Source organism: Musca autumnalis, unplaced genomic scaffold (assembly GCF_047663935.1).
Source record: "Musca autumnalis isolate F117 unplaced genomic scaffold, ASM4766393v1 scaffold_3, whole genome shotgun sequence".
In the NCBI taxonomy this organism is placed as follows: domain Eukaryota; kingdom Metazoa; phylum Arthropoda; class Insecta; order Diptera; family Muscidae; genus Musca; species Musca autumnalis.
In genome coordinates, this window is record NW_027411866.1 from 115,364,217 (window position 1) to 115,389,996 (window position 25,780).

Genomic DNA, 25,780 nt, shown 5'->3' on the forward strand with positions numbered 1-25,780 from the left:
CTAACTAAAATTACTCGGTAACATACAATTTTTAAATTCGTTACAAACTTAAAAAGTTCCTATTACTTTTTACATAAAAATTATGTTTGCCTACTAATTAAAAAATGCTTACACCAATTCGCACAATCTGAAGAAAATGTGCTTATTAGAACAACCTCAAACATCGTTGACTCCATTCACTTAAAAAATCCATAAATCAATGCACGGTTGTTGAATTAAGTAAGTTGTGCTTTTGCTAATCTAATTCAAAAACCGCGAATTCAATGCAAATAGGCATTTTGTATTACAAAACAAAATTACAGCCCCCTAAAAGTATGCTATCATAATTTGGTGTAACTAATTTCGAATTTCGAAAATTCAATTCCCATGATTTGATGTTCCCACGTCGTTGAGAATATGGAAAACGTGGGAATGGGAAATTTCGCTTCCATGGGAAACAGTTCCCATGGGAATGTTCAGAATAGGGCTGATAGATATTCGAGACTTTGGTAGAAGAGTAAAAACTATATGACAGAACCACGGGAGGCACTAAACCTTTTTTTCACATTTAACTCGAAGAATTTCCGATGTAATTTAAAATTAAAAAATAAAATTCTAAACTTCTCACTTAAAATTCCATTTGAAATTCAATTTTTTTTAAATTATAATTTTAAATATGTATGTTTTTCAGTTATCATTTGAACTATTCCTTTTGTAATTCGAATTAGACTAATACCTCGATTTGCGTTGCCTTTGAATATCGTGAAGATGACATTCATGGGATCTTAGCGTCGCACGATAAAACAATTATCAACGATTTTTATTCAACATTGCCTCGGAACATACATTAGAGCGACAATCACCTGCGTCTAATTACCGCAGAAAAAGGTTTTTTTTTTTAAATTGACTTATACAGTCATCCCACATACTCCAATCGGAATGGTTTCAATTCCGTAATTTCATTTCGATCGTTTTTGTTTTAGCTTCTTCAGATTTCGATCGATTTGGTGAATTCCGAAAATCTTATTATTTGTATAAATGTGGCAACATTAGAGGAACCAAAGGAAACGAAACAAAAACATATGATTAGAAAACACTTAGAAGTGGGAATTGTGAAAATATTGTGTTTAAAGAAAACTTTTTTTGTGCGAAAAGAAAGTTAATTTCTTTATTAAATTTTCAATTTTTCTATTGTTTCTTTAATTGAGGCGCAAAAAAATCAACTTAACATTGAAAAATCTTGCTGGAGTTCTTTCTTGTTTTGTTTTCTTTGTTTTCTTTCATCATTGTTTTAATATATATATCATTCGTAATGACAGATTGTCTAGTTTTTACAAATTTAAAACAAAAAAATTATGTGGTAATACATTGTTAACAATTGATTTCGTTGATAGAGAAATAATGGAAATGTGCGAATTTTTTTAATAAAATGATAAGAAATATGAAATTAAATATGATTTTGTTGATAAAACAATATTTTTATTATTTTTAAGTGTTTTTGCAGTGTTTTAAAGCGACACGTTTACAAAACAATACAATTCCACTTGAGAAATCAAAAGTGGTTTCATTCCGAAAAAAATTTTCGTTTTTCGGTTTCTGAAGAAGCTAAATACGGAATCAATTCCACTTTCGATCGGAATTGGTTTCTGTGACATGATAACCAAAGCAATTGAAATGATTGTGGACAACGATTCAAAAAATAGCAACGGTAATTGTTATATTTCTTTATTATATTTTATATTTCTTTATTTTTACCAAAAAATGTATTCTACCAAAAATAAACAGCTTTTCTCAGAGAAATAAAATGCTACAAATCATTGACGATTGTTTAATGAAACAATAATAATTTCAGTTAATGGACTGATTACATGCTAATAATAATATCATTTATATAGCATTTGTATCATTAAATATTAAAAACCACATTAGATTGAATTTTTAGTGCAAAAATTAGAAAAAAATCTAAAAAACAATTTTGGAACCAATTAAAAAAATCTTCACACAAACACGTGGAAACATGTGTTTCGATTTGCGTTGTTTCGCATTGTGTTGAAGTTTGTATTAGTGTATATTCATTCAATATTTGATGTTTTTAAATTTAAATTCGAAATTTATTTTTGATTTTTTTCTAATGAAATAAGAATTTTATATTTGTAATTGAAGTAAAACATTTTGAATTACAAATTGAGATATTCGATTACAATTGGAATACCAAGAAAACTTTCCGAATTACAAAGATCTCACGCGTGCCCTCCTGTGTTGCTATGAGAAGTCCTGCCCATTAACTTATCCTGGTAGGAGAACACAACCAGTTTGGTGGAATAAGGAGCTGGCTAAGCTTAGGAAAAGTTGTAGGAAAGCATATAATAAAGCTAACAGAACAAAGTCTGATACCGACTGGAATCTCTATAAAGAGAGTTTCAATCGGTATAAGAGTGAAATCACGAAAGCTAAAAGGGATTCGTGGAAAAGCTTTAGTGAGTCGATATAAGGGGTTAATGCAGCGGCGAGATTCCGTAAGGTGATCTCGAAGGATCCAAAACCCTTCGGGAGCATCAAACGGGATGACGGTACCTGGACTAACTCCGCTCTGGAGACTCTAGATCTGCTGACAGGAACACACTTCCCTGGGAGTGAGGATGCCAGCTCGAGTGCACTGGGTGTGTATGAAAGCAGGAACCGCACGCCCGAGGAGGTGGCTCTTGTCAACAGATTAATAAGCTATCCCAAAATCTCATGGGCGATAAGTACTTTTCAGCCATATAAGTCTCCTGGACCTGATGGTGTCATTCCAGCGATGCTTCAGAATGCACCGGCTGTGCTGATAACCATCCTTCAGAAGATTTTTAAGGCATGTTTACTACTATCGCACATTCCGGCACTATGGAAAGAGGTGACAGTGACCTATATTCCCAAAGCTGGGAAACCAAGTCACTCGCTGCCTAAAGACTATAGGCCGATTAGTCTTTCCTCTTTTCTCTTAAAGACTTTGGAAAGGTTGTTAGACTTAGAAATTAGAACTTTCTTCAGCAGTGACCTCATAAGCAATTCTCAACATGCTTATATTAAAGGTAAATCAACAGAAACAGCGCTACACTGTGTCGTAGGTTGTATAGAGAAGAATATGGGGGATTCGAACTTCACTTTGGCTGCCTTTCTGGACATAGAGGGTGCCTTTAATAACGTGAAGCTGGAATCCATTCATCTCGCTCTAGAATCACTGGGTGTCCCCTCTATCTTGATAGATTGGATTGACAGTATGCTTAGAAGCAGACTGATCAATTCTAATATTGGGGAGAGCTCTATTAGGAGATCTGTTACCAGGGGCACACCTCAAGGGGGAGTCTTATCCCCCTTGCTCTGGCTACTGGTGATAAATGGGATACTCTTGGAATTCGACAATTTAGGAACAAAGGTAGTTGCTTATGCGGATGATGTGGTAATCCTGATTAGTGGGAAATTCTTAACCACATTATCTGATTTAATGCAAAGGGCACTTGCTAAACTCTCACGCTGGGCTCACAACAATGGACTGGGTGTGAATCCGGCTAAGACAGAGCTGGTGCTCTTTACTAGGAAAAGAAAGATCAGCGAGTTCGTACCACCAACACTGGATGGAGTGCAGTTGAATCTCTCTACGGAGGCGAAATACCTGGGTGTAATTCTTGACCATCAACTTAGATGGAAAAGGAACACAGAGGAGCGCACCAAAAGGGGTCTAATTGCACTCTATTCTTGTAAGAACTCGATAGGTAAGAGTTGGGGTCTGAGACCAAATGTCGTACATTGGTTGTTCTCGACAGTGGTATGCCCCATTTTGACCTATGGGTGTCTTGTTTGGTGGCAGGCCCTGAATAGAAAGTCAAATTTGTCTAGACTAGCTAGTGTGCAAAGATCAGCCTCAGTTCTTATTACGGGGGCAATGAAGAGCACCCCTCAAGCAGCACTGAGTGCAATACTGAACATCCACCCTCTGGATGCTTCTGTTCAGTATCTAGCATCCCGTAGTGCCTTGAGGCTCAAGGAGCTTAATCTATGGCGTACTTCAGGGTCTGAACATGCTAGCATTTTACATCTTAGCAGTCAGATCGGACTATGTGGCGGTGGGTCTGTAACAGACTACATCTCGCCTTCGCTGGACTTTGATGTAGCTGAGGTCTATATCCCTGACAGAAGTGAATGGGAGCATGGCAGGCCACTACCCGATAGCCTCTCCATCTTTACTGATGGCTCTAAGATGGTCGAAGGTACTGGTGCGGGGGTGTACTGCAATGAGCTAAACATTAAACGCTCTTACAAGCTTAATACGAATTGCAGTGTCTTTCAAGCGGAGGTCTTCGCAGTAATGAAGGCCTTAGAATTAATAGTAGGACTGACGGACGAAACAGGTAGGGCAGTCACAATCTATGTAGATAGTCAGGCCGCCCTTAAGGCGCTAAGGTCTTATACTATTAAATCTAGGATTGTTCAAAACTGTAGGTCCTTGTTAAAAACTTGTAATTCACGTGTTAGGCTATGCTGGGTACCAGGGCACTGCAATGTTGAGGGAAACGAGATTGTTGACGAATTAGCAAGACGTGGCTCCCAATTCTCTAACCTTATGGTAGAGGACTACGTCAAACCCCCGCTTTGCTATTTTCTCGGCAAGCTTAGCCAGTTCTACGCAGAGAAAACCGAAAGGATATGGCAGGACGTACCTGGTTGTAAGGTATCAAAGTCTATCTGGCCGGCTATCTCGAGGCGTAGGACTGCGTCCCTTCTCTCACTATGCAAGTCGGAGATCAGGATCGCCACAGGAGTCATAACTGGCCACTGCGGCATTAGATCTATGACGTGCAAGTGGGATGGCAACAGCATTGAGTACTGTAGGCTATGTGAGGATGAGGAGGAAACGGAGACAATTGAGCACCTTTTATGTAAATGTCCTAGACTAATTGTCAAAAGGCATTTACTTTTTGGTGTACACGTGATTGAATCTCTTTCCTACTTTTCCTCTGTCGACCCAAAAATCTTGGTAGCGTACTGCAAGAGCCTTAAGTGGCTCTGGGGCAGGACAGTGCGGACTTAATCTGCATCCGTATGTAGCATGTAGTATACCTATATTTACATATTTACTTATATCTATATTTTCCTTACTTTCATTTACTCTTCTCCTACTCTTGATTATTACTAATTACTTTATTTTCTTTTCCCTCCTCTCATCTATTCTGTACATTTCCATTTTCTCCCTCTCCTTCCTATCCAAACCTCCTACATAACCAACCACATCCCAAACACATTGCATTGGAACTCTCACATCATCATCTTTGGCATCACCATTACAAACACCCTAACCAGCAAAAATCATCATCTCCATTATGCACGCAATCACCATATATTCAACACAATAACCTGATTCACCTAAGTACATCACAACAAAAACACCATCAATCACCAATAACAACAATAGTCTGGATGATCACAATGGACCTCAAGGTCTCCGAGTGGAGTGGCTGTCAGTATGGCAGTCACGCATCCTGAACCTAACCTAACCTAACCTTCCGAATTACAAATATAATTATTCGAATTTCAAATAAAAAAAATCAAATTAAAAATCGAAAAATTCAAAAATCAAACTAATATAATTCGAATTTCAAATGAAAAAAATAAAAATACAAATGGAGAAATACAAATTATAAACGAAATAATTCAAATAGCTGAAATAACGAATGAATTAATACAAAATTCAATTGGAATTCTCAAATGAAAAACTGGAATTATTCGAATTACATATGAATATGTTGCAGTGGGGGTTCGAGATTCCCAATCCGCACAGATGAACTTCGATCAATTTTTTATAGATTCCTACAGCGGAAATTTGGACGGAGATTGTGATCATTGAAAGAGAAGAACAATTAGGAAATTTTCAGAAACAATTTTCGGAGAATTTCCGTTTTGGAGAAAATAATTAGAAACATCTTGGAACTTCTAAGTTTCTTAAGTTAATATGTACATTCGGGTGGTTTTATGCGGCACCTCCCTTATGTATTTAGTTTTGTTACATTTTAATATTGCCAACGTTTGAGCACAATCGGAATATGTTAACACGTGCCAATGTGAATTTTGAGGCCACATGTGAATTTTCACGAAATTGCTCTAAAGGCCACGGCACATTGGAAAATACACACGAAGAAACTGCAGAACCCGAATTTCATGTACTATCTGTGTCAGATGCGTACCTAGCTGTGGAAACTCTTCAAAAATTTACTCAGAATTCATTACAAGCAAACAAAGTATTTTGGAAAGCCTTTAAAAACCCGGATCCGAGTTAGATCTAAAACTTATGAATGCCTATAAGTTTCTTTTATACGAAAAGTAGGAAAATTGCATTTATTTAAACAAAACCCAACATATGTAAGTTAACACATAAACATAAAAAATACCAACTGAATTGCCAGACGCTGAGCTTGCAGTTTGGTGCGAAAAGTAAAATACAATGAAAATGCTGATGTTGCAGTTTGGTGGGAAGAACATTTTCAAAACAAAAAGTAACACTCACTCTGCCGTCGCAAGTCAACAACATAAGAGCCAGCAACGCAGCTCGCATAACATAATTAAAAATATTGTAGTCGAATAAAATCAACACTTACAAATTAAATAAATCATCAAATAAAAATAAAACTCACAACAACCTCTATTGATGTAACTGGCGCCCAACACTACCCACAAAACCGCCCAACGACAATTTTACTCACCATTTTACAACCATCATCGTGGAGTTTACAAAGCAAAGAAAACAACAACTTGGATTCTACTCAAAAAAGCGAACGTTAACCAACATATTAAACTTAATTTAAAAAAAAATGTAAGTAGAGTGTTTATTTATAAAAACAGTCAGCATAACAAGTAAAAAAGTATCAGTCGGCTTTGCCGACAGAGATATACCCTCAGCCTGTGTATATTGAAACAATTTTTTTTTTTTCAAAAAACGCATGTATTTAGGGAGTTTTAAAAATTTTGTGCGTTTGAACTGACAAAAATGTTGATTAGGATTTCATCCACTACATATGGTACCATAGGGGTTTTTTAGACCTTCAGGGATGTTTGCTCAAGAAGTATGAACTTGCCCCTGAAACAACTTTTACCATCGCAATTGAGGCAGCAATGCAAGTTGCTTCAACAAAAATCAAAGTGATTCGAAAGCAGGTCTTAAAGTGAACATGTATCCGAAATTTTGAGTGGGAGGTACCGGATGGAGTGGACAAATATAGTCCATATTTGAACCTGATCTATATCTGGTAAATATATTAGGATGTGTAAAGTATGGACCAATTCGGCCACTCTCTTCAAGGGTTATCGTACGCACAATTTTTCCGAACATTTTTGAACTTTTGTGGGGGAGGTACCTGAAGGAGTGGACCGATATGGCTTATCTTCGAACTTAAACTATGTTTGGACAAAATATTACTAAGGCCAAACTTTGGACCGAATCGGCAGACCTGTTCGAGAGTTATTTTGCAACTTCAGGCTATTTTCTCAGGAAGTATGGACTTGCCCCTGATGAAACTTATACCGTCGTATGGAGGGCAGTCAATACAAGTTGCTAAAGCAAAAATCAAAGCGATTCGAGAGATGTTCCTAAACTGAACTTTTCCAGAATTTTGTGTGGGAGGTACCCGACGGAGTGGACCGATTGAGTCCATATTAAAACCTGATCTAAGTCTGGTACACGCTCCACGATGGGCAAAGTATGGACCAAATCGGTTACACCCTTCAAGAGTTATCGTGCGTACAAATGTTCCGAACATTTTCGAACTTTTGTGGGGGAGGTACCGGAAGGAGTGGACCGATATAGCTCATCTTCGAACTTAAACTAAGCTTGGACAAAATATTACGAAAGCCAAAATTTGAACCGAATCCGTTCATCCCTTCGAGAGTTATCGTGCGCTCCAGCCAGCTAGACAGACAGACAGACAGACGGACGGACATTGCTCAATCGACTCCAAATTGTCTGAAACACATTTCGTCCAAACATACTTGGGGTCTAAAACCATTATTTCGATGATGCACATTTTGCCGTATGAAAGTGTATATTCCCTTCATAGCCTAAAGGCTGAGGGTATAAAAAACACAAATAGCTGTAACTGATAAAAAAGTGGTACTTTTCAATTTGAGTTTCGGTATTTTTGGTTCTGTTGAGGATTTTTCGAACATTGAAAACAAAAAATGGCAATGACACCGGAACAGTTGAAAGAGGTTGTAGAAACCGCATTTGCAAACGCGCTCGCTGTACAGGAGCAAAATTTTAGTAGGAAACTAGAAGAGGTTAAGCAAGAATTCCGAAATGTTCAGATAGCTACGCCTGAAGAAATAGATGACGAGCTTTTGGAATTCGACGAACTCAATTTTTTAGGGAATAACTCCCTGCTACCGTTCATAGAAAGGGAAATTGCAGGGAGAAATATTAAATTATTGATAAACCCGTGAGCGTCCAATTTAAATATTTTCGGTACCCATACCATATTTTTTTATTACCAAACCTGACAACATTTGACGGTATAATTGGTCTAGATCTACTTAAGCGGACAGATACTGTACTTGATTTAAAAAACAAAAAACTAGTAAATGTGAGTGGTTCCGAAACTATCAAATTTTTTAAATGCCCGGATGTAAATTTTACATGCGTCGGCGACACTGCACTACCCCAGGATATAAAAGAAAAATTCCAAAAAATTTTAGAAAAACGAATGGGAGTATTTGCAGAACCGGACAAAGCTCTGACATACAACACCAACATCGTTGCAACTATTCGTACAGCGAACGAAGAAATTATTATCCCTACCCAATGGGAGTATCAGACTTTCTTAATTCTGAAACACAGGCTTTGTTAAGAGACGGTATAATACGACCGTCTCGGTCGCCCTATAATAACCCTGTATGGGTTGTAGATAAAAAAGGGACCGATGAACAAGGAAATACAAAGAAACGTCTAGTAATTGACTTTAGGAAACTAAATGAAAATACAATAGATGACAAATACCCAATACCGAACGTGGTTTTCATTCTGGCAAAATTAGGTAAGGCACAGTACTTTACTACTTTAGATTTAAAATCTGGCTTTCACCAGATATTACTTGCTGAAAAAGATAGGGAAAATACATCATTCTCGGTAGAGAATGCTAAATATGAATTTTGCAGACTTCCCTTTGGGTTAAAGAATTTTCCAAAGAGCCACCGACGATGTGCTCAGAGAACAAATAGGGAAATCGTGTTATATTTACGTCGATGACGTAATTATCTTCTCCGAAAATATGCATGATCATTTAAAGCATGTAGCTTGGGTCTTGGATAAATTGTATGAAGCCAATATGAGAGTTTCGCATGAGAAATCACAATTTTCAAAGAAAGCTTCGTAGTCTCGCGAGGAGGCATAAAGACATGCCCTGATAAGGTAAACGCAATTCGTAACTACGAAATGCCGACAACCTTATTCAATGTCAGATCGTTCCTTGGATTAGCAAGCTATTATAGATGTTGCATTAAGGACTTTGCCTCAATAGCAAAGCCTATAAGTGACATTTTAAAGGGCGATAATGGCAAGGTAAGCGCTGGGCGTTCAAAGAAAATACCTGTCGAATTTAACGAAAAACAGCGGCAAGCATTTGAGAAGCTAAAGGAGATACTGGCCTCTGAAAATGTGTTATTGCAATACCCAGATTACAAGAAACCTTTTGATTTGACAACAGACGCCTCGTCTGCTGGTTTGGGAGCCGTCTTGTCACAAGACGGGAAACCAATAACCATGATCTCAAGAACTTTAAAAGAGAGGGAAAAAATTTTGCAACAAACGAAAGAGAACTTCTGGCAATAGTGTGGGCTTTGAGGAATCTCAGGAACTATCTATATGGCGTAAAAAATTTAAATATTTTCACAGACCACCAACCTTTGACTTTTGCCGTCTCGGATCGAAATCCGAACGCCAAGATAAAATGCTGGAAAGCATTCCTTGACGAACATAATGCCAAAGTTTTTTATAAGCCTGGAAAAGAGAAATATGTTGCTGATGCGTTGTCTCGACAACACATTCACGCTTTAGATGACGACACACATTTAGATATTGCCACGGTACATAGTGAGTTATCACTTACCTACACTATCGAAAGAACTGACAAGCCAGTGAACTGCTTTCGGAATCAAATAGTAATAGAGGAAAGTGGAAGTGACTCGGTTAGAACGATCATTATGTTCGGTAAAAAAACGCGACATCTTTTGTATTTTTCGGACAGAGAAAAACTGATTCAGAGAATATGCGACGTGGTCAAAAGCGATGTAGTCAACGCAATTTTGTGCGAGTTGCCAATATTGGCATTCATTCAACACAAATTAGTGGAGACATTTCCCTCAACTACATTCCGTTACATGGACCGGATAGTGACTGACATTTTCGACAAAAATGAACAAAAGGAAATTGCTGTCTTGGAGCACAATAGAGCTCATAGAGCCGCACAAGAAATGTGAAACAAATTTTGCAAGATTATTTTTTCCCCAAAATGACTTGTATAGCAAACGAAGTCGTCTCGAATTGCAAAATCTGCCAAAAAGCAAAATATGACCGACACCCATTTGACAGGATTTGGACAACGCTACTTCTTGCCGTATCGATATCTGCAAAAATTACCGACTACACTAATTCGAACTACATAAAATTTACGCAAAAAGAGCTCATCGAGTCAGAGCATAGGCAAATAACAATTAATACAAAGACGCAGGAAAATATAAATGAATTAACAGAGGCTGTAAATAATTTAGTAAAGAACATAAAAACAGAACAAATAAATACAGAAAGTTTATATGAATCTTTGATTTCCCGAAATAGAATCATTATTGCCGAGCTTGAAACCCTGATGTTATCAGTTACACTTACAAATATCGGAATAATTAATCCGGCAATCCTAGACTCCAATGATTTGGAGAAAATTGTAAATGAACACTCTACCAATATTACGGTTACTGACCTTATGGAAGTATCCCAAATTAAAGTTCTATTAAATAATTATTTTTTATATTTCATAATTAAATACCCTTAAGTTAAATTAGTTTGTAAGATGATTATCATACATCCAGTACAGCACAACAATACCATTCTTAATTTTGCCAATAATAACAACATAGCTGAATGTGGCGACCAGGTTATACCCATCATAAACTGCAGAGCTACACTTACAACAACATTTTGTAAAAAACTACAAAATACGACAACTTGCGCTCAACAACTCCACTTAGGGGGTTTCGCACATTGTACCACACGTCCCAGCCATCTCGAATCGTTATCAATTATTGATGACGGCATCATCATCATTAACGACAGAAGGGTTACCATCAATGGCCTACTAGTAACCGGGACGTTCCTTATTACATTTGAAGATGAGGTGATGATCAATAACTCCACATACCGGAACTTAAGAAGTTATGTAAGAAAATCTCCAGCACCGGCCGTGTCAACACTCGTTAACATAACAGGCCATGAAGAAATTTTGAGTTTGCCATATTTGCAAAGGTTAAATACACAGAACCTGCAATACGTTGACGACATGGAAAAACAGTTCATAAATTGGACTGTTAAGGCCTACGTACATAAGCTGCCTTGCCTGGTTGCCTTGCTTGCTTCTGATAAAAGAATAAAAAAGAAAAGGGCAACCCAGTTCGAAATTTGCTCGGCCTCCTTTATTCTTTTATTTCGATGATGTCAAAAATGAAGCAGGAAAGCAAGGCAACCAGGCGAAGCAGCTTATGTACTCAGGCCTTAATATCCGGGTAGGTATGTGATGGAAATCGATTTCGAGCTCAAAACGAATCAAAAACGACTGTAGGTGTGATGCATGTACATTTTCCAACATCGAATTGTTTTCGATATCGGTTTCATATTCCATTTTGTTCTATGGAAAAATTGATCAAAAAGACGTGTGATGCAATTCGATAATCGTTTATTTTTCTCGTTTTGAAAACGGTCATATTTTTTGTGGTCGATTTATAAACGATGTAATGAATTTTGATACTTTTTTAGAAAAAAAAAACTTGAAATTTAAACACGGATATAGAATAGACAAATTTACATTTATTTGCCTAATATTTAGTATATTTTCTTAAGAAAATATTTGATATTTCGATAAAAAAAACACGGATCAAAAAATCTACTTTGAACATGTTTCTTTCCTCTAGATTAGTGAAGACATCCGCTTAATATGTTGTTTGCACTGTTTGTAAAGTCCTTCTCATGTAATTGGACTAGAATTTCCACACTAAACCTCCATATAGGCCAATTTGAACAAGAACACAAATTTATTTTATTTGTTATTGCAGTTTTTCAGCTTTTGCCATCGCCAAGACTAAAAAAGTGTTTTTTAATTATATTTTTCTTCTTTCAACTGCAGATTAGGGATCACCAGTCCGTTTTTTGTTTGTGGGAATTTAATGACATTGAAACAACGTGGAATTGAAATTCGATGCGGACCCCATCACATATAAAAACAATTCACTCGTTTTGGGCAAATCGTTTTCATTGCAAATCGATTCGAAATTCATCACATACCTGTATATATGAAATACAAAGTCACCTCATTTTATTAATATCGTTTATAACGACTATCGCTTATAGCGTTCCAATTTCGTCTAAGTGACTACAAAAACCAATCAATTGGATGCTTCCTGATGAATCTTAGCCCCAAGAAATTAGCAAAAATAGGAGCAAATGGGGTGAACGAAATGTTTGAGTCGTGTAGTAAGAGGTGAAGTGTGTCTCAGAACATGCCTATTACGAGGCTGTCCCATTTTCCATTGTAATTAAGGGGTCGATTATACATTGCCACTAAACTTGAGTTGCGTTGTCAATTGTCAGCACAACTGAGTAGAAATATTGTATTATTGGTGTCAACCCAACTAGGTTGTCGACAAACGTGTTATCGATCAGTGTTTTTTCAAACTTGTGAACTCTATTAAATCCAAAAGGCACAATTCGCCAAAAAACTATTTTAAAATGATAAGTTCTGTGGAATTATTTTTTGATGATTAAGAAAATGTACAGGACATGATATCTATTATAAGAAATTTGAGGGACAAGTCGAATCCATTAAAATTACCATCTGTACTGTAAGTTAAGCCTCATGTTGGAAAGATCTGTATAATCAGTAAATTATTTGAGGTTTAAGGCGTATTTTCGATTGCCAAAGAATGCCGTAGGTTACATTTTGGAAACGTTAAAGGATGACTTCAAAGTAAGTTACAGATCAACAGCAATACCCCACTTTTAAAAGTGTGCGCTGCGTTGAGATTTTTTGCAGAGGGAAGTTTCCAAAAGGCCCATGGCAATGATTACAACAATTGTATGGCTCAATCTACATTGTCGAACGTATTGAAGGAAGTTGTCCACTTGATAGAGGACAAATTAGATCGTTTCGAAGTTGACGGAGGAGGAAAAAAGACAAAAAAAAAATCATTTTTATCCAAAAACGAAATTTGCTGGTGTAGTCGGCTGTATAGATGAAACCCATGTGCACATTGGATTTGCACTCTATTTATAATATTTCAAACTGTTGTTTTATTGTTATGTTCACCATATTTTTGATACACAAAATTAATTAATCATGCTAATAATCCACAATTGTTAAAAAAATGTTTTTCCCCTTCAATTTTACTTCTTGTTTCTTCAAAAATATTCACTGCAACTGAAAATAACTGGTTGCTGAAAAATAGCCGGTTCGTCAACTGAGATTCGCAATTTCAGTTGAAGGTTGCCATACATAAAGTAATTTTGACAACTGGCAACTTCACTTAACGATAATTGCTATCGATAATCGACCCCTAAATTAATAGCTAAAGGTTGAAACACTGATATTAGATGAATTTGATAAACAATTATGTTGTTTCAGTTATTTTAAATGTATGATTTTCTATTCTGGCAACGCAATTAAAGTTGAGTTGCTATCCATAATCGATCACTAAGTTTGGACAAAATATTACGAGAACCAAATTTTGGACCAAATCGGTTGAACGGATTTCGTTCTGACGTACTAGGGGACTAAATAAATTCGCGTAAGGCTAAGGTGGAAACGAGGAAATATTTCCATTTTTTTTTTCTTATATAAAACCATCGTGCATTTGTGTTGTAACATGATTAGAAAGTATGTACTTTAAAAAATCAGCAAAGAAGGTTGACTTACAAATTCAAAGAACTTGTCACAAAAACTCAAAAAAAAATCTTTCATTACACGACTTTAATCTTTTCATTAAAGTGTTTTTAATATTTCAAAAATATTTTGTTTTGAAACCATCACATTTCTTGTTTCGTTTGCCATTTTACAATTGATTATTCTTATTATTAACTCTCTATACATTCCGTACAAGGTACAATTAAACCTTTTTCAAGTTTTTTCTTTATACATACATTTCCGTTTTGTTTTGTACAATATTTGTTTTCAATATATTGCATATAATGTAAACATTTTATTTATTTGTTTTAAATTCATATTTGGCATACATAAATAACATATTAATTTTACTACTTGAAAATTTCACTCATTTTTTTAATAATTATTAATTATATGGTAATATTAGAGTAAGTGGGAGGGAATAGCAAAAAGAAAAAATATTAATTTATAACACATATACATTAGCATTGCTGTCGGTTATAAAACTAAATTTTAAAAAAATCATTCTTTTTTTTGATAATTTTGTCATTTCTGCCAAATATCCCATTATAAATATTTTCTTTTTGTATTTATGTTGTTTGTTATCCCTAAAATAGTAATTTTTAATATTTTAAAACATAAATTATTGTTTCCAATAAATATTTCTATATTTTTTCTTTCTTTATTATAATGTATATGAAATTTCCTCATAAAATTGTATATTTTAAAATTTTTTATAGATGTGCCTGCCTTCATTTTTTATAATTAGGTACACATTTTTTTAAAACAATAAATTTCGTTTTGTTTCCTTTGCCTATTTTTCTTCTTTTGGAGGGTAGATTAGGATGTTATCGTAAATATTTCGTTGCCAAATATATATTATCAATGGATATACTGTATATATATGTATTATTTGTTTTAAACATTTGGTAAAATATATAAGTATATAGGTAAATATTATATTTAATACAATTTTAGGATTTAGTAATATACCTTTCATGGATGTTGTAGAGACAGACATAAGGATTAAGTTTACAAACAATTTCAAGAAACAAAGTGTGAGAAATCTTTATTATATTCGAATAAAAAATTCTGAAATATTTGCTCCAGCCACCGGCAGTGTGCGCTTGCTGACAGCATGTTAGCGTAAATAATGCATTGAAATGTATGCTCTCTTGTTCTTAGTAAGTGCACACTGCCGTTCGCTGGAGCAAATATTTGCCTAATCTGACCTTACCATTAGTGAAACAGGCCATAAATGAAATCTTCAGAATATCATCAAGGGACTTTAAAATTATTCGAGGCGACTTTATTGCCAATATTGGAAAGAAGATTATCTTTGATCCAAGCATTATTTAATGGTATGAGGCTATTCAGAAGCATTAGATTTATACACCTCGATATACATAAGGCCACATGGCTGTCACCAGATCAAGTCACAAGACAATGATTGTGTTCAACGTATAATTGTTTCGAGGAGAAAACAATCATCGAATCAAAACATTGATCGCATCCCATTGAAAGGTAAGGAAGCGAAGCAACTAACCAATATGCTTCAGAAGGGCTCTATTCGTCCCTACAACGCAATGACAAAGTGCTACAAACTCCATGAAGACAACCGCAAAAAAAAAAAAAAAAAAAAAAAAAAAAACAGTCTGCATCAAGAAACACTTTTATCAACCAACAGTGGCGTGTTGCTACCGAGCAGAAGAATGCGGAATATATGACTGCACTGCAAACAGTAGCACTTAAGAAAGGTATAGAGGAAGAAAGGAGGTTGGTAACAGAAAAGAAGTGCAACAAGTCGACCTAAGAGTGAACACCAAACTGATGGTGCTCCTGTAAACACATGAAAATTTAATCAAGCAAAAGATAAGGCCGCTATTCGTCCCGACAGCGTAATAATCTATACATAGAAGGAGCGTTCAATAACGTGGCCATTCACAGACGGCAGAAAGGACTCTGACTGAAAAAGGCCTGCAAAGGCAGCCCTGATCAAAAGCCCCCACAACCGTCTGATGAAAGGACATGTGAGGCATCCAAGCCCGCCCGAATGATCGCACCAGAAGACCTTTTGATAGCAAATCATTAATAAGTCTGCACTGCTTGCGTTAAGTTTTGTTGGGTACTGGGGCAATGCAAAGTTGAGGGAAACAAGACGTGGATCCAGGCCTCCGACCTTCGGGTGAAGGGCAGTGTCAAGACTCCGCTTTGCGTAACCACAGATCCACTGGATTTAGCTGAGTACATTTGGCAGGGCAGTTGAAAAGGTGCAGTGTGTTGTGCGGGCCCATGCCGCATGCTGGGCAGATGTTTGCCCGGTGCGATCGATCTTTGCCCTATAAGAATTTAGGCGACTGCACTATCGATGCCGTCTGGAGGGGACGGAATAAAGGAGAGGAAGAGGTTATACAGTTCCGGAGATATCACCCCACCTTGGGGAACTCCCTGTTTCACTCTACGGGGTTTGAACTTCTTGTTCCTGAATTCCACGTACGGCTGGCGTCCACACATATAATTGATTATCCAACGTTTCAGGCTTTTGATAAGTAGACATCGGATTTTGCATATTTTTTATTAATAAAGATACGAAAATTCTGATTGGACCAAAATTCGTTTTGAAGAAAACTGAATGCAATGACAGGCTCATATTTTTTATTTTTTTGCATATTTGCATATGCACAAAATATGCAAAAAATATGCAAAATATGCAAAAAAATATGCAAAATATGCAAAAAATATGCAAAATATGCAAAAAATATGCAAAATATGCAACTAATTTTTTTGACGAAAATCGCCAAATTAAATTTGGAAAGTCATTCTAAATTAAGTTTATTGTCGTTAAACGTCGATTTCTTAACAGATTATTATGTTATTAATTATTATTCCGCCACAGCAATAAATCTGGACTAAAAGACTTAGAAAATTTCCTATAACCCAGGCTTCTTATTACAACATAAGTTGCTTTCTAATACAAATTTGTTCAGAAACTCAATCAGAAATGTCAAAATGAACGTATCCAAATATGTTGATAGTTTCTGCTCGGCCAAATTGTCTGACAGAATAACAAATGAGCTAGAAATTAAGACTAAGACAATATTGAATATTACATAAAATCTTTCATATTTTACTAAAAACATATAACATATAAAAACATATACAGGGCAATCATGAATATTTCCGTCCGAATTTTCCGCACGGAAAATAATTTTAGAAAAAAAATCAATATTTGTTAAAAGTTGAAAGCTACTAGATTCGCTTCATGATGGCATATGCTAGTCGAATCGACAAAAATATTCCCCTTTTAGGTATAAATATGGAAAAAAAAATGTGAAATTTGGGAAAGGGAACAAATTATGCACGGAATTTTTATTCATGATTGCACTGATAACTATATTTTAATACCCTAAGGGTATTTTGTCTTAGTGAATGAGTTTGCAACATGCAAAAGGAAACGAAATAGACCCACAGTTCCTTTTGATGATCTGCATAGATTCGCACTTATCCATCTGGTCAGGTATTTTTGAAAACAAAGTGCAGGTCACATTTATAGACCAATTCCCATAAAAATTTGAGATTTTTTGGCCCTAGGGCGATCCCTGTTTATTTTGGTAAGAATCGATTCAGATTTGGATATTGCACCCATATATACAGTATAATCTCGATAATCCCTACACCACAGGTTTCGGCGGTGTCCGAATTATCAAATTGTCCGGATTAACGAATAGTAAAGAAAATAAATTATTTTCTATGATTAAATAACTCGTGGTAGTTAAATAATTCTCTACGTGCTCTAAGTGTTAAAAATAGTGAGATTTTTCTATACGACAATCCGGACATTTTTATTGGCATTGCCCGTATTTGTTCCCTTCCTTACTTTTTACCAATTTACCATGCAACAAGACTCAATTTCCCAAATTACTGAAAACGCCAATCAGGTTGTGAAAGTAGAGCTAGAAATATGACGTTTTTATACCCTATACCACAATGTGGAAAAGGGTATTATAAGTTTGTTTTGGTAAAAATTCATGTAATACCGCGAAATATTCGTCGGAGACCCCCAATGTGGTATACCAATCTTCATATCTCGACGAGATAAAGCGATTTTGAGATGTGTGTCCGTCCGTCAGTCCGTCCGTCCGTCTGTCCATTATAAATTGTAAACACGCTCCAGGCCGCAATTATGGACCGATCGTCACGAAATTTTGTATGGAGGTCGGGTTCAGATCAGAATAGATCCCTATTCTAATTGGTGATGATCGCGAAATATTTAGCGGGTGAAATGGACCAAAAACATAATATTTATCCAATTTTCTAGCGGCTCTGTAGGTCTCAATAATAGTCCGATCAACGCGTAATTTTAAATAAGGTAAGAGTATATCACAAAGGAGAAGCTTGCAATTTGAGATGGCGATCGGATAATATTTAGATGGTTAAATGGACCAAAATTTTTGTGTGAAAATTGTGAAAAATTTTAATATACAGCTTATATCTTAATTCCTGGAAGTGACATTCCGGACAAGTGAAATATACTTGAAAGTGGAACGCTTGACCTTTCAATTGATGCCAATTATGTTGGTGTGCATGATCAGATAACAGAGTTACAGCCTAATATATTCCGTTATTTGTTTGTAGTGTAATAATAAACTCGCTAGAAGTCGCAATTATACATCAATAGTCACGAAATTTTGCACCGGGTAAGGGTATAGGTCGAAAAAGATGCCTACAATTTTGAGTGATGATCTGATATTCTTTAGCGGGTGAAATGGACCATTACTTTTGTATGAAAAATATAAAATTTTATTTATGGCCGATATTTTAATTCCTTGAGGACATATATGTTTCGCAAAGTAGCCTACATATGGCAAAAAACTACTGACCTTTCCTCTGATGTAAATTGCAATAAAGTGTTTGCTAGATAACGGGCCTACTGCCTAATATATGGTAGAGAACCACATTTTTATCCCATGCTACATATTGTCTCTCCAAAAGTTTATGTAACACCACGAAATATTTGTCCTAGACCTCTTATTTGGTATGCCAAAATTCATATCTCGACGAGATAAAGCGATTTAGCGATGTGTGTCCGTCCATTAAAAATTGTAAACAAGCTTAAGGCCGCAATTATGGACCGATTGTAACGAATTTTTAAAGGAGGTTGGGTTCGGGCCAGAATAGAAATGATTAGTTTTGCTGATGATCGTGAAATGTTCAGGGAATGAAATGGACCAAAAAAAATTTTTACCAATTTTGTAGCGGCTCTATAGGTCAAAATAATAACCAGCAAAATTTTAAACAAAGTTTGAGTTTATGATGAAGAAGAAGCGTACAAACCAACGTGAAGATCAGATAATACTTAGCGGGTTAAATGGACTGAAACTTTTTTGTGAAATTGGTAAAAACTTCAATAACGTAGCGGTTAAACAACGAAAGTAGTAGTACTACATAAGTGGGTTTCATTACATTTTAGTATGTGTGAACTAAATTTTCCTTACCTGCTACAAAAATGTCTTTGTCATGCTAGATAACTTTCTGGTTTTGGTCATAAGTATTATACAATTCATCTCTGATATTTGATAATTAAATTTTCGCAATCATTGAAAAGAAGTTCCGTGGAGAGCGATTGTCCAGGGATAGTGGTATAGGGTATCCCATGGTCGGCTCCGTCCGACTATAGACTTTTCTTACTTGTTAAAGTATACATCAGGATGTAAGAAAAACACGGGACAAGTAAGTGTGAAATTTAATTTTTTTGAAAATTAAGATTCCTTGAAATCTTTGCCTTTTAGGTGTATAGTGCCTTTGGCAACTTTAATGACAATATTGCGGCGAACATTTTTCTTAATATATTTATTTATATCCTAGACAACAAGACTAATGTGTTATAAAAGGTGTTATATCCTTGTACTCGATAATTTTTTCTAAATGTTGCTGAAACAATTTTTACAGCAACTCCTCCATTAAACAACTGTCCAAATTCGAAACATTTGTAATAATTAGTTCAAATTATCGAGTACACGGTCAGGTATAAGTTAATTAATTTTATATTTTCTTTTCGACTGTGTTATCAAAATAGTTTTCCTGTAGCAGGAATGAAAGAACTATATTTTTTTTAGCATTCCAAATGCTTTTCTAGCAGAAATATGTGAGTGGTTTTGCCATGTTAAAGATAATTCCAAGGGTTTGACTTATTTTACCCCTACCACGCTATTGTGTGGTTTTTCTGAGTGATGTCATGGTACTTTAGTACTTTAGCACTTTTTCCCATTTTGCGCTAAAAAACGAATCCTTTTTCCAAAAACTAGAAAAAATTGCGCTTTTATCTAAAGAAAAATAGCGATGACTAACTCTAGCTCCTTTTTTTTGCTAGACAATTTTGGCCGATTAGAAACTATCACCATATTTGGGCATGTTGATTTTGACATTTCTGATTGAGTTTTTGAAATTTTTCCATTATCTATCTACATTTGTATAGAAGGCAAATTATGTTGTAATAGGAATGCTGGGTTATTTGACATTTTCTCACCTTGTGAAAACTGATTTAAGTCTTGTTAGTCTAGATTTATTGCTGTGGCGGAATATCTGGAGAGTCTCAATAACATAATAATCTGCAAAAAACTATGTTAAACGTCAAAAAACTTAATTTAGAATGCTTTTTTTGATGATTTTCTAAATTTAATTGACGATTTTTGTCAAAAAAAACACACTTGCATATTTAGCATATTTTTTGCATATATTTTGAATATTTTTTGCATATATTTTGCATATTTTTTGCATATTTTTGATATGACCCCAAATATTGAAAAATTGACCCTCAAAACGCCTAGATCCAAAATTTGAGTCCAATCGGATAAGAAATAAAAAACATGCTAAAATCCGATGTCTATTGATAAGTTAAGCGCCATCATCACTGTTCTCTCACACGGCCGTATCTGGTTGAGTCCTCGACAAATATGTATGGAGATGGTGTGCAGCGCTGTTGTCGTGCTGTGCTGCTTACGGAAATAAAGGGGCTTAATTTAAATAGTATGTCTAAGATAACCCGTGCTCATAGCAATTTGAGGTTTCCATTGAAAACAGCCTGCGTACGTCCCTGTTTTAGAACCCAAGGATGTTTGAACAAAATCCGTTTCAGACTATTTGATTTGATAACACTCGAACGGATCATCAACGAATTTGGTCCAAAAATTTGGTTTTCGTAATATTTTGTCGTCTTAGTCAATTTAGGCCATTAGACAAATTTCGAAAATGGATCATATCGTTCGACTTCCTCACAAAAATTCAAAAATGTTCGCTAGAACGGCGTGCAAGATAACTCTTGAAAGGAGAACCCAAATTGGACCAAACTCTACACAGCATATTTCATTCAGACATAGATCAACTCCGAATATGGACTATATCCGTCCACTCCTACGGATATCTCCCACACAAAATTTCAAAATTTTTGAAACAAGTGCAGTTTATGACATGAAGGATCGTCATGACTTTTTTGTAGCAGGTTATGGTCGCGGGGGAATGTCCATACTTCCTTCTCTACATAGCTAAACATTTTATGAAACTTATAACAGCACATTTTCTCTAGCTTGGGTTGAAATTTTTGTAAACTGAATCCTGTGACATTCTTAAGGAAAAATGTGTGTGTTAATGTGTGCGTTACTTTCTCGATTAATTTGAAAATCTATACATGACACTTTTTCATATAAAGGTTTCATGAGTAAGACAAAATAGTTATATATTATTATAGTTGATATTTTCATATATATTTTGTTGTTGTTTGCTTTTGCTCTCTCTTTCGTTTTTTATTAAATTTATTTATTTATAGTTGATATTTATTGTATTTATTATGAAAATGTGTTTTCGGTATTTTTTTTTGAGAGGTTGAGTGTAAAAATGTATATATTTGTTTAGTATGTATGTATATATGTAGTGTATATATAGAAGTTATTCAATTCTTAAAAAGTCTAATTATTTACCTTATAGTTTTTTATTGGTTATAGATTAAAGCTGCACATATGTTTCATTAATTTTGTTGTATTATTTTCTTAACTTTTGTATTTTCTTCAAAAAATATATATTGTAGTTTTAAGTTTGTCTTGTGTTGTTTGTATAATTTGTATTCAGCAAAATGTTTTCATTAAAAATAAATATAAAACCTCTAACAAAACAGAAACCCTTTTAACTTTTCTTTTGCAAGAAAAAAATTCTAAGACAAAAATATATTAATTAATTAAAAAAATATTAATTTATATATTGTATAATTACGTGTTTGTGTATATAATGTATATTGGCACTTTTTGTAACAAATAAAATTAACTTTAATATAACAAAATATTGACTTTGAACTATTTTTCAACAAAAACCATTTCTTCTTTGCGCATAAAACCTAATAAAAATCTTAATATTTTTAAAAATTTACATTTTTGATATTTTCTTAAACAATGGTATTTTAATATAGTTTTTAATTTTTATATTTATTCTCTCGAAAAGTGTTCTTCTATTGGGTGGTAATATTTAGAAACATAACTCATCCTCGTAAATAATCAGGAAATCGCAGATTTTTTGTTTAACTTTCAAATTTTCAAAATTCACTATCTACCTATCACCACCCTCACTCACTACACTGAATTATTACATTATTGAAAAAATGAGAGAAAAAAAGTAACTTACTGACCCTCGGTAACAATAATCTGTTGTTGCTGTTGTGTCTTTGCATCTGCTCCTTGTATATGCTCATGTTGCTCCTCTTGCGGTAATTGCAATTTCTGTTCAAACTGTCCAGCTAAAGTTAGTTGTCTATACGGTGGTGTTGCTGGTACATCTTGTTCAAGATCTAGCGATATTTCTTTACAAAGATTCATTGTTAGTGAATTTCTCATTAGTCGAGAACGTTCTAATTTACTGCGGGAAAAATCGATTTCATAATTATAATATCAAAGTTCATCATTTGTGGGTGGATGCTCCTGCACGTATTCTTTGGGGAAGTAGCCAACCTGAAAAGGAAAAGGAGTAAAAAACGTAGAATATAAAAATCTCTGAAAAAGAAAGTAGAAGTGTACCCTGGATAGAAATAGAAAACATGGAATATGAATATCTAATAAAGGAAAGAAGTTCTCCTCTAGAAATGTAATTTGAAAAAATAAAGGGCTTGTCCGCGAAAACTATTGAGGCTGTATTTTACTTACGGGGGTCCAAATACCAAAAAAAAAAAAAAAAAACAAATCCCTTCAAAATCGAATTAGTATTCTGCCTGCTATATCATTGGTGGTTGAGCATGTTATTAAGGATGCTGTTGTAAATTTGCCCAACGATCGTCAGTAGTTCTCAGTTTGGATTTCTACAGCGGTGTAATACAAAGACCCTCTTAAAGTGTCTATCTGATATGATATGGGGTGCCTTTCATTCCTCTGATGTTGGCTTGTTATTGGGATTTGGCTTGTCAAAGGCATATGATTCAATTAACCATGCTCTTTTACTTGACAAATTGAAATTCATTTTCAGATTTTTATCTTCGTTTGGTAGATGGATTGTTTCGTATTTGGAGGGTAGAACTCTTGTTTTTGTTGTAACAGTGTCCTTATTTTATGTTTATAAGTTTGTTTTTCTGCTTGATCTGGCTCTTGGTCCATCCCCAGTTCAACAAATGTGGCTGCTTCTATAGTTTGTAGCCACAAAGCTACTGGAGTTGTTTGGTAGGGCAGTTGAATAGGTACAGAATGTCGTGCGGGCCTGTGCTGCATACTGGTAGATAGAGGGCTCCCGAGCGTAGTTGAGCCAAAACTACTCTGGTTTTTCGTGGCAGCTGACGCTCCTCAGCTGCGATAGAAGGGGATGTTCTCCGAGTACAGCATTCTCACGATTGTTGTTTATGGCATCTGTGACTGCATCTGTGTGAATGCTATTTAAAACTGCTTGATAGCCTTGTTGATCTAGGGGTTCTCTCTTGTAACGTTGGACCACTCTTTCTAGATCACGAAGATCCCGCCTGACATGCCTGGGTGGGGGTCCTATCCGGCATATGGTGATTAGGATAGCAAATAATGTAACGAAAGCATGCCATTGTTTTGCTGTACTGGAAGAATCTTTGTCTCCTTATTTAGAGAGTCCACTGAAGACATGAGTAGGCACCATGTTGCAGTTCTTAGGGCGGCATTCTCAAAAGTTTGCATATTTTTCAATCGCGTTGCACTTATATTCAAGGACCAAACTGGCGCCACATATCTTACCACAGACCTACCAATCGCGTTAAATGTGCTGAACAAGATTTCTTTATCTGCACCCCATGTGCTGCCGGCTACGGACTTAAGGACCTTGTTCATACATGTCAGCTTGTAGCATACGGACTACGTGAACATGCTGTTGAATGTGATCCCTAGAATCTTGGGGTAGTTGGTGCTCGGAATTCTTCTACTATCGACCATGCCATTCAATTCAGTGCTCTGCAGTCCATGTGGTGAAGAGAGTGGCATATTCCTTGCGTGGAAAAAGGTGATAAGATCAGTCAAAGAGGAGTTCAGCCTTTCACAAATGACAGCAGCGAAGTTACCTGACGCCAAGATCATCCAATCTTCCGCATATATTACGATCTCAATGCCGCCTGGAGTGGGTGGAATAGAGGAGAGGTCGAAGTTAAACAGTTTCGGAGATATCACCCCACCTTTAGTAACTCCCTTTTTCACGCCACGGGGCTTGGACTTCTTGTTCCTAAATCTCTACCTGCGACTGGCGTTCACACATATAATTGATTATCCAACGTTTCAAACTTGGCCAGAGGGTAGTCTGCTCGATGCCCCCAAACAGCGTGTTGTGCTTGACAGTATCAAAGACTTTTGATAAGTCGGGCGCCACCATCACTGTTCTACCACACGGCTTGCTCCGAAAGAGTCCTCGCCTGTGTGAAAATGATGAGCAGCGCTGTCGGCAATTTTGGTCTGTACGATTCACCTTTGCTGACATCCTTTCCTGGCAGCAATAGCGGGTTCACCCTGCCAATTTTTCAGACTTCATGTGGATGGCTAGCAACAGGTTGAAAACTTTAGTGAGATACTTGACTCCCGGCACATCCACCTGTTTCAGCGTTACCATGGAGATTACATAAGGGCCCGTTGCCCACAATACACTTATTCCGGCTCCAATGATACAACTCTTCAGATGGTTTAGCCACATATGCTCAAGCTGTTAACTTTCAGAGCGAGCTTCCAAACTGTGGGGTCACTGTGGTTGGCACGACGAAGATCATCACGCTCATTTGCTAATCCCGTCGCCTCTGCGGGGAAACTCTCACTTCGGGTATTCGACTAGCAGGTATATGGCGAGCGGATGTACCATTGAAGATGTCTCGGAACGTCCTTTCTACTACCCATGATTGATGAAAGTGTGGCGTTCAGAGGTAATGAAATCGGGCTGTCTGTTGATGGAGACAGTTATGGGGAGATGATCTGACCCAAGAGAAACGAGGAGTTGCCAGGAGACGTCATTTGTCAGACCATGTGACACAATGTTTATGTCTGGCGAACTGTGACATTCTTCCCTAATTCTAGTAAGGGCGTTCTCAGTATTAAAGTCCACCAAAACCGTCCCGGCACGGACCAAAAGAATACGGAGCAAGCATACAAGCCTGTGTAAACGGAGTTGGCAGCCGC

At 36.0% G+C, this 25,780-nt stretch overlaps 1 protein-coding gene across 4 annotated transcripts in view; it reads right to left on the minus strand.

Annotated features, from left to right (window-relative positions):
* Positions 1-22,503: 22,503 nt before the first annotated feature.
* The window catches only part of Vav (Vav guanine nucleotide exchange factor), a 215,129-nt gene continuing 211,852 nt past the window's right edge, over positions 22,504-25,780 (minus strand). For all 4 annotated transcript variants that reach the window (XM_073974037.1, XM_073974036.1, XM_073974039.1 and 1 more), the window contains one exon: positions 22,504-23,131. In XM_073974037.1, coding sequence (XP_073830138.1) covers positions 23,072-23,131 — 60 coding nt within the window. In that variant the 3' untranslated portion in view covers positions 22,504-23,071. The remainder of the gene's footprint in view (positions 23,132-25,780) is intronic.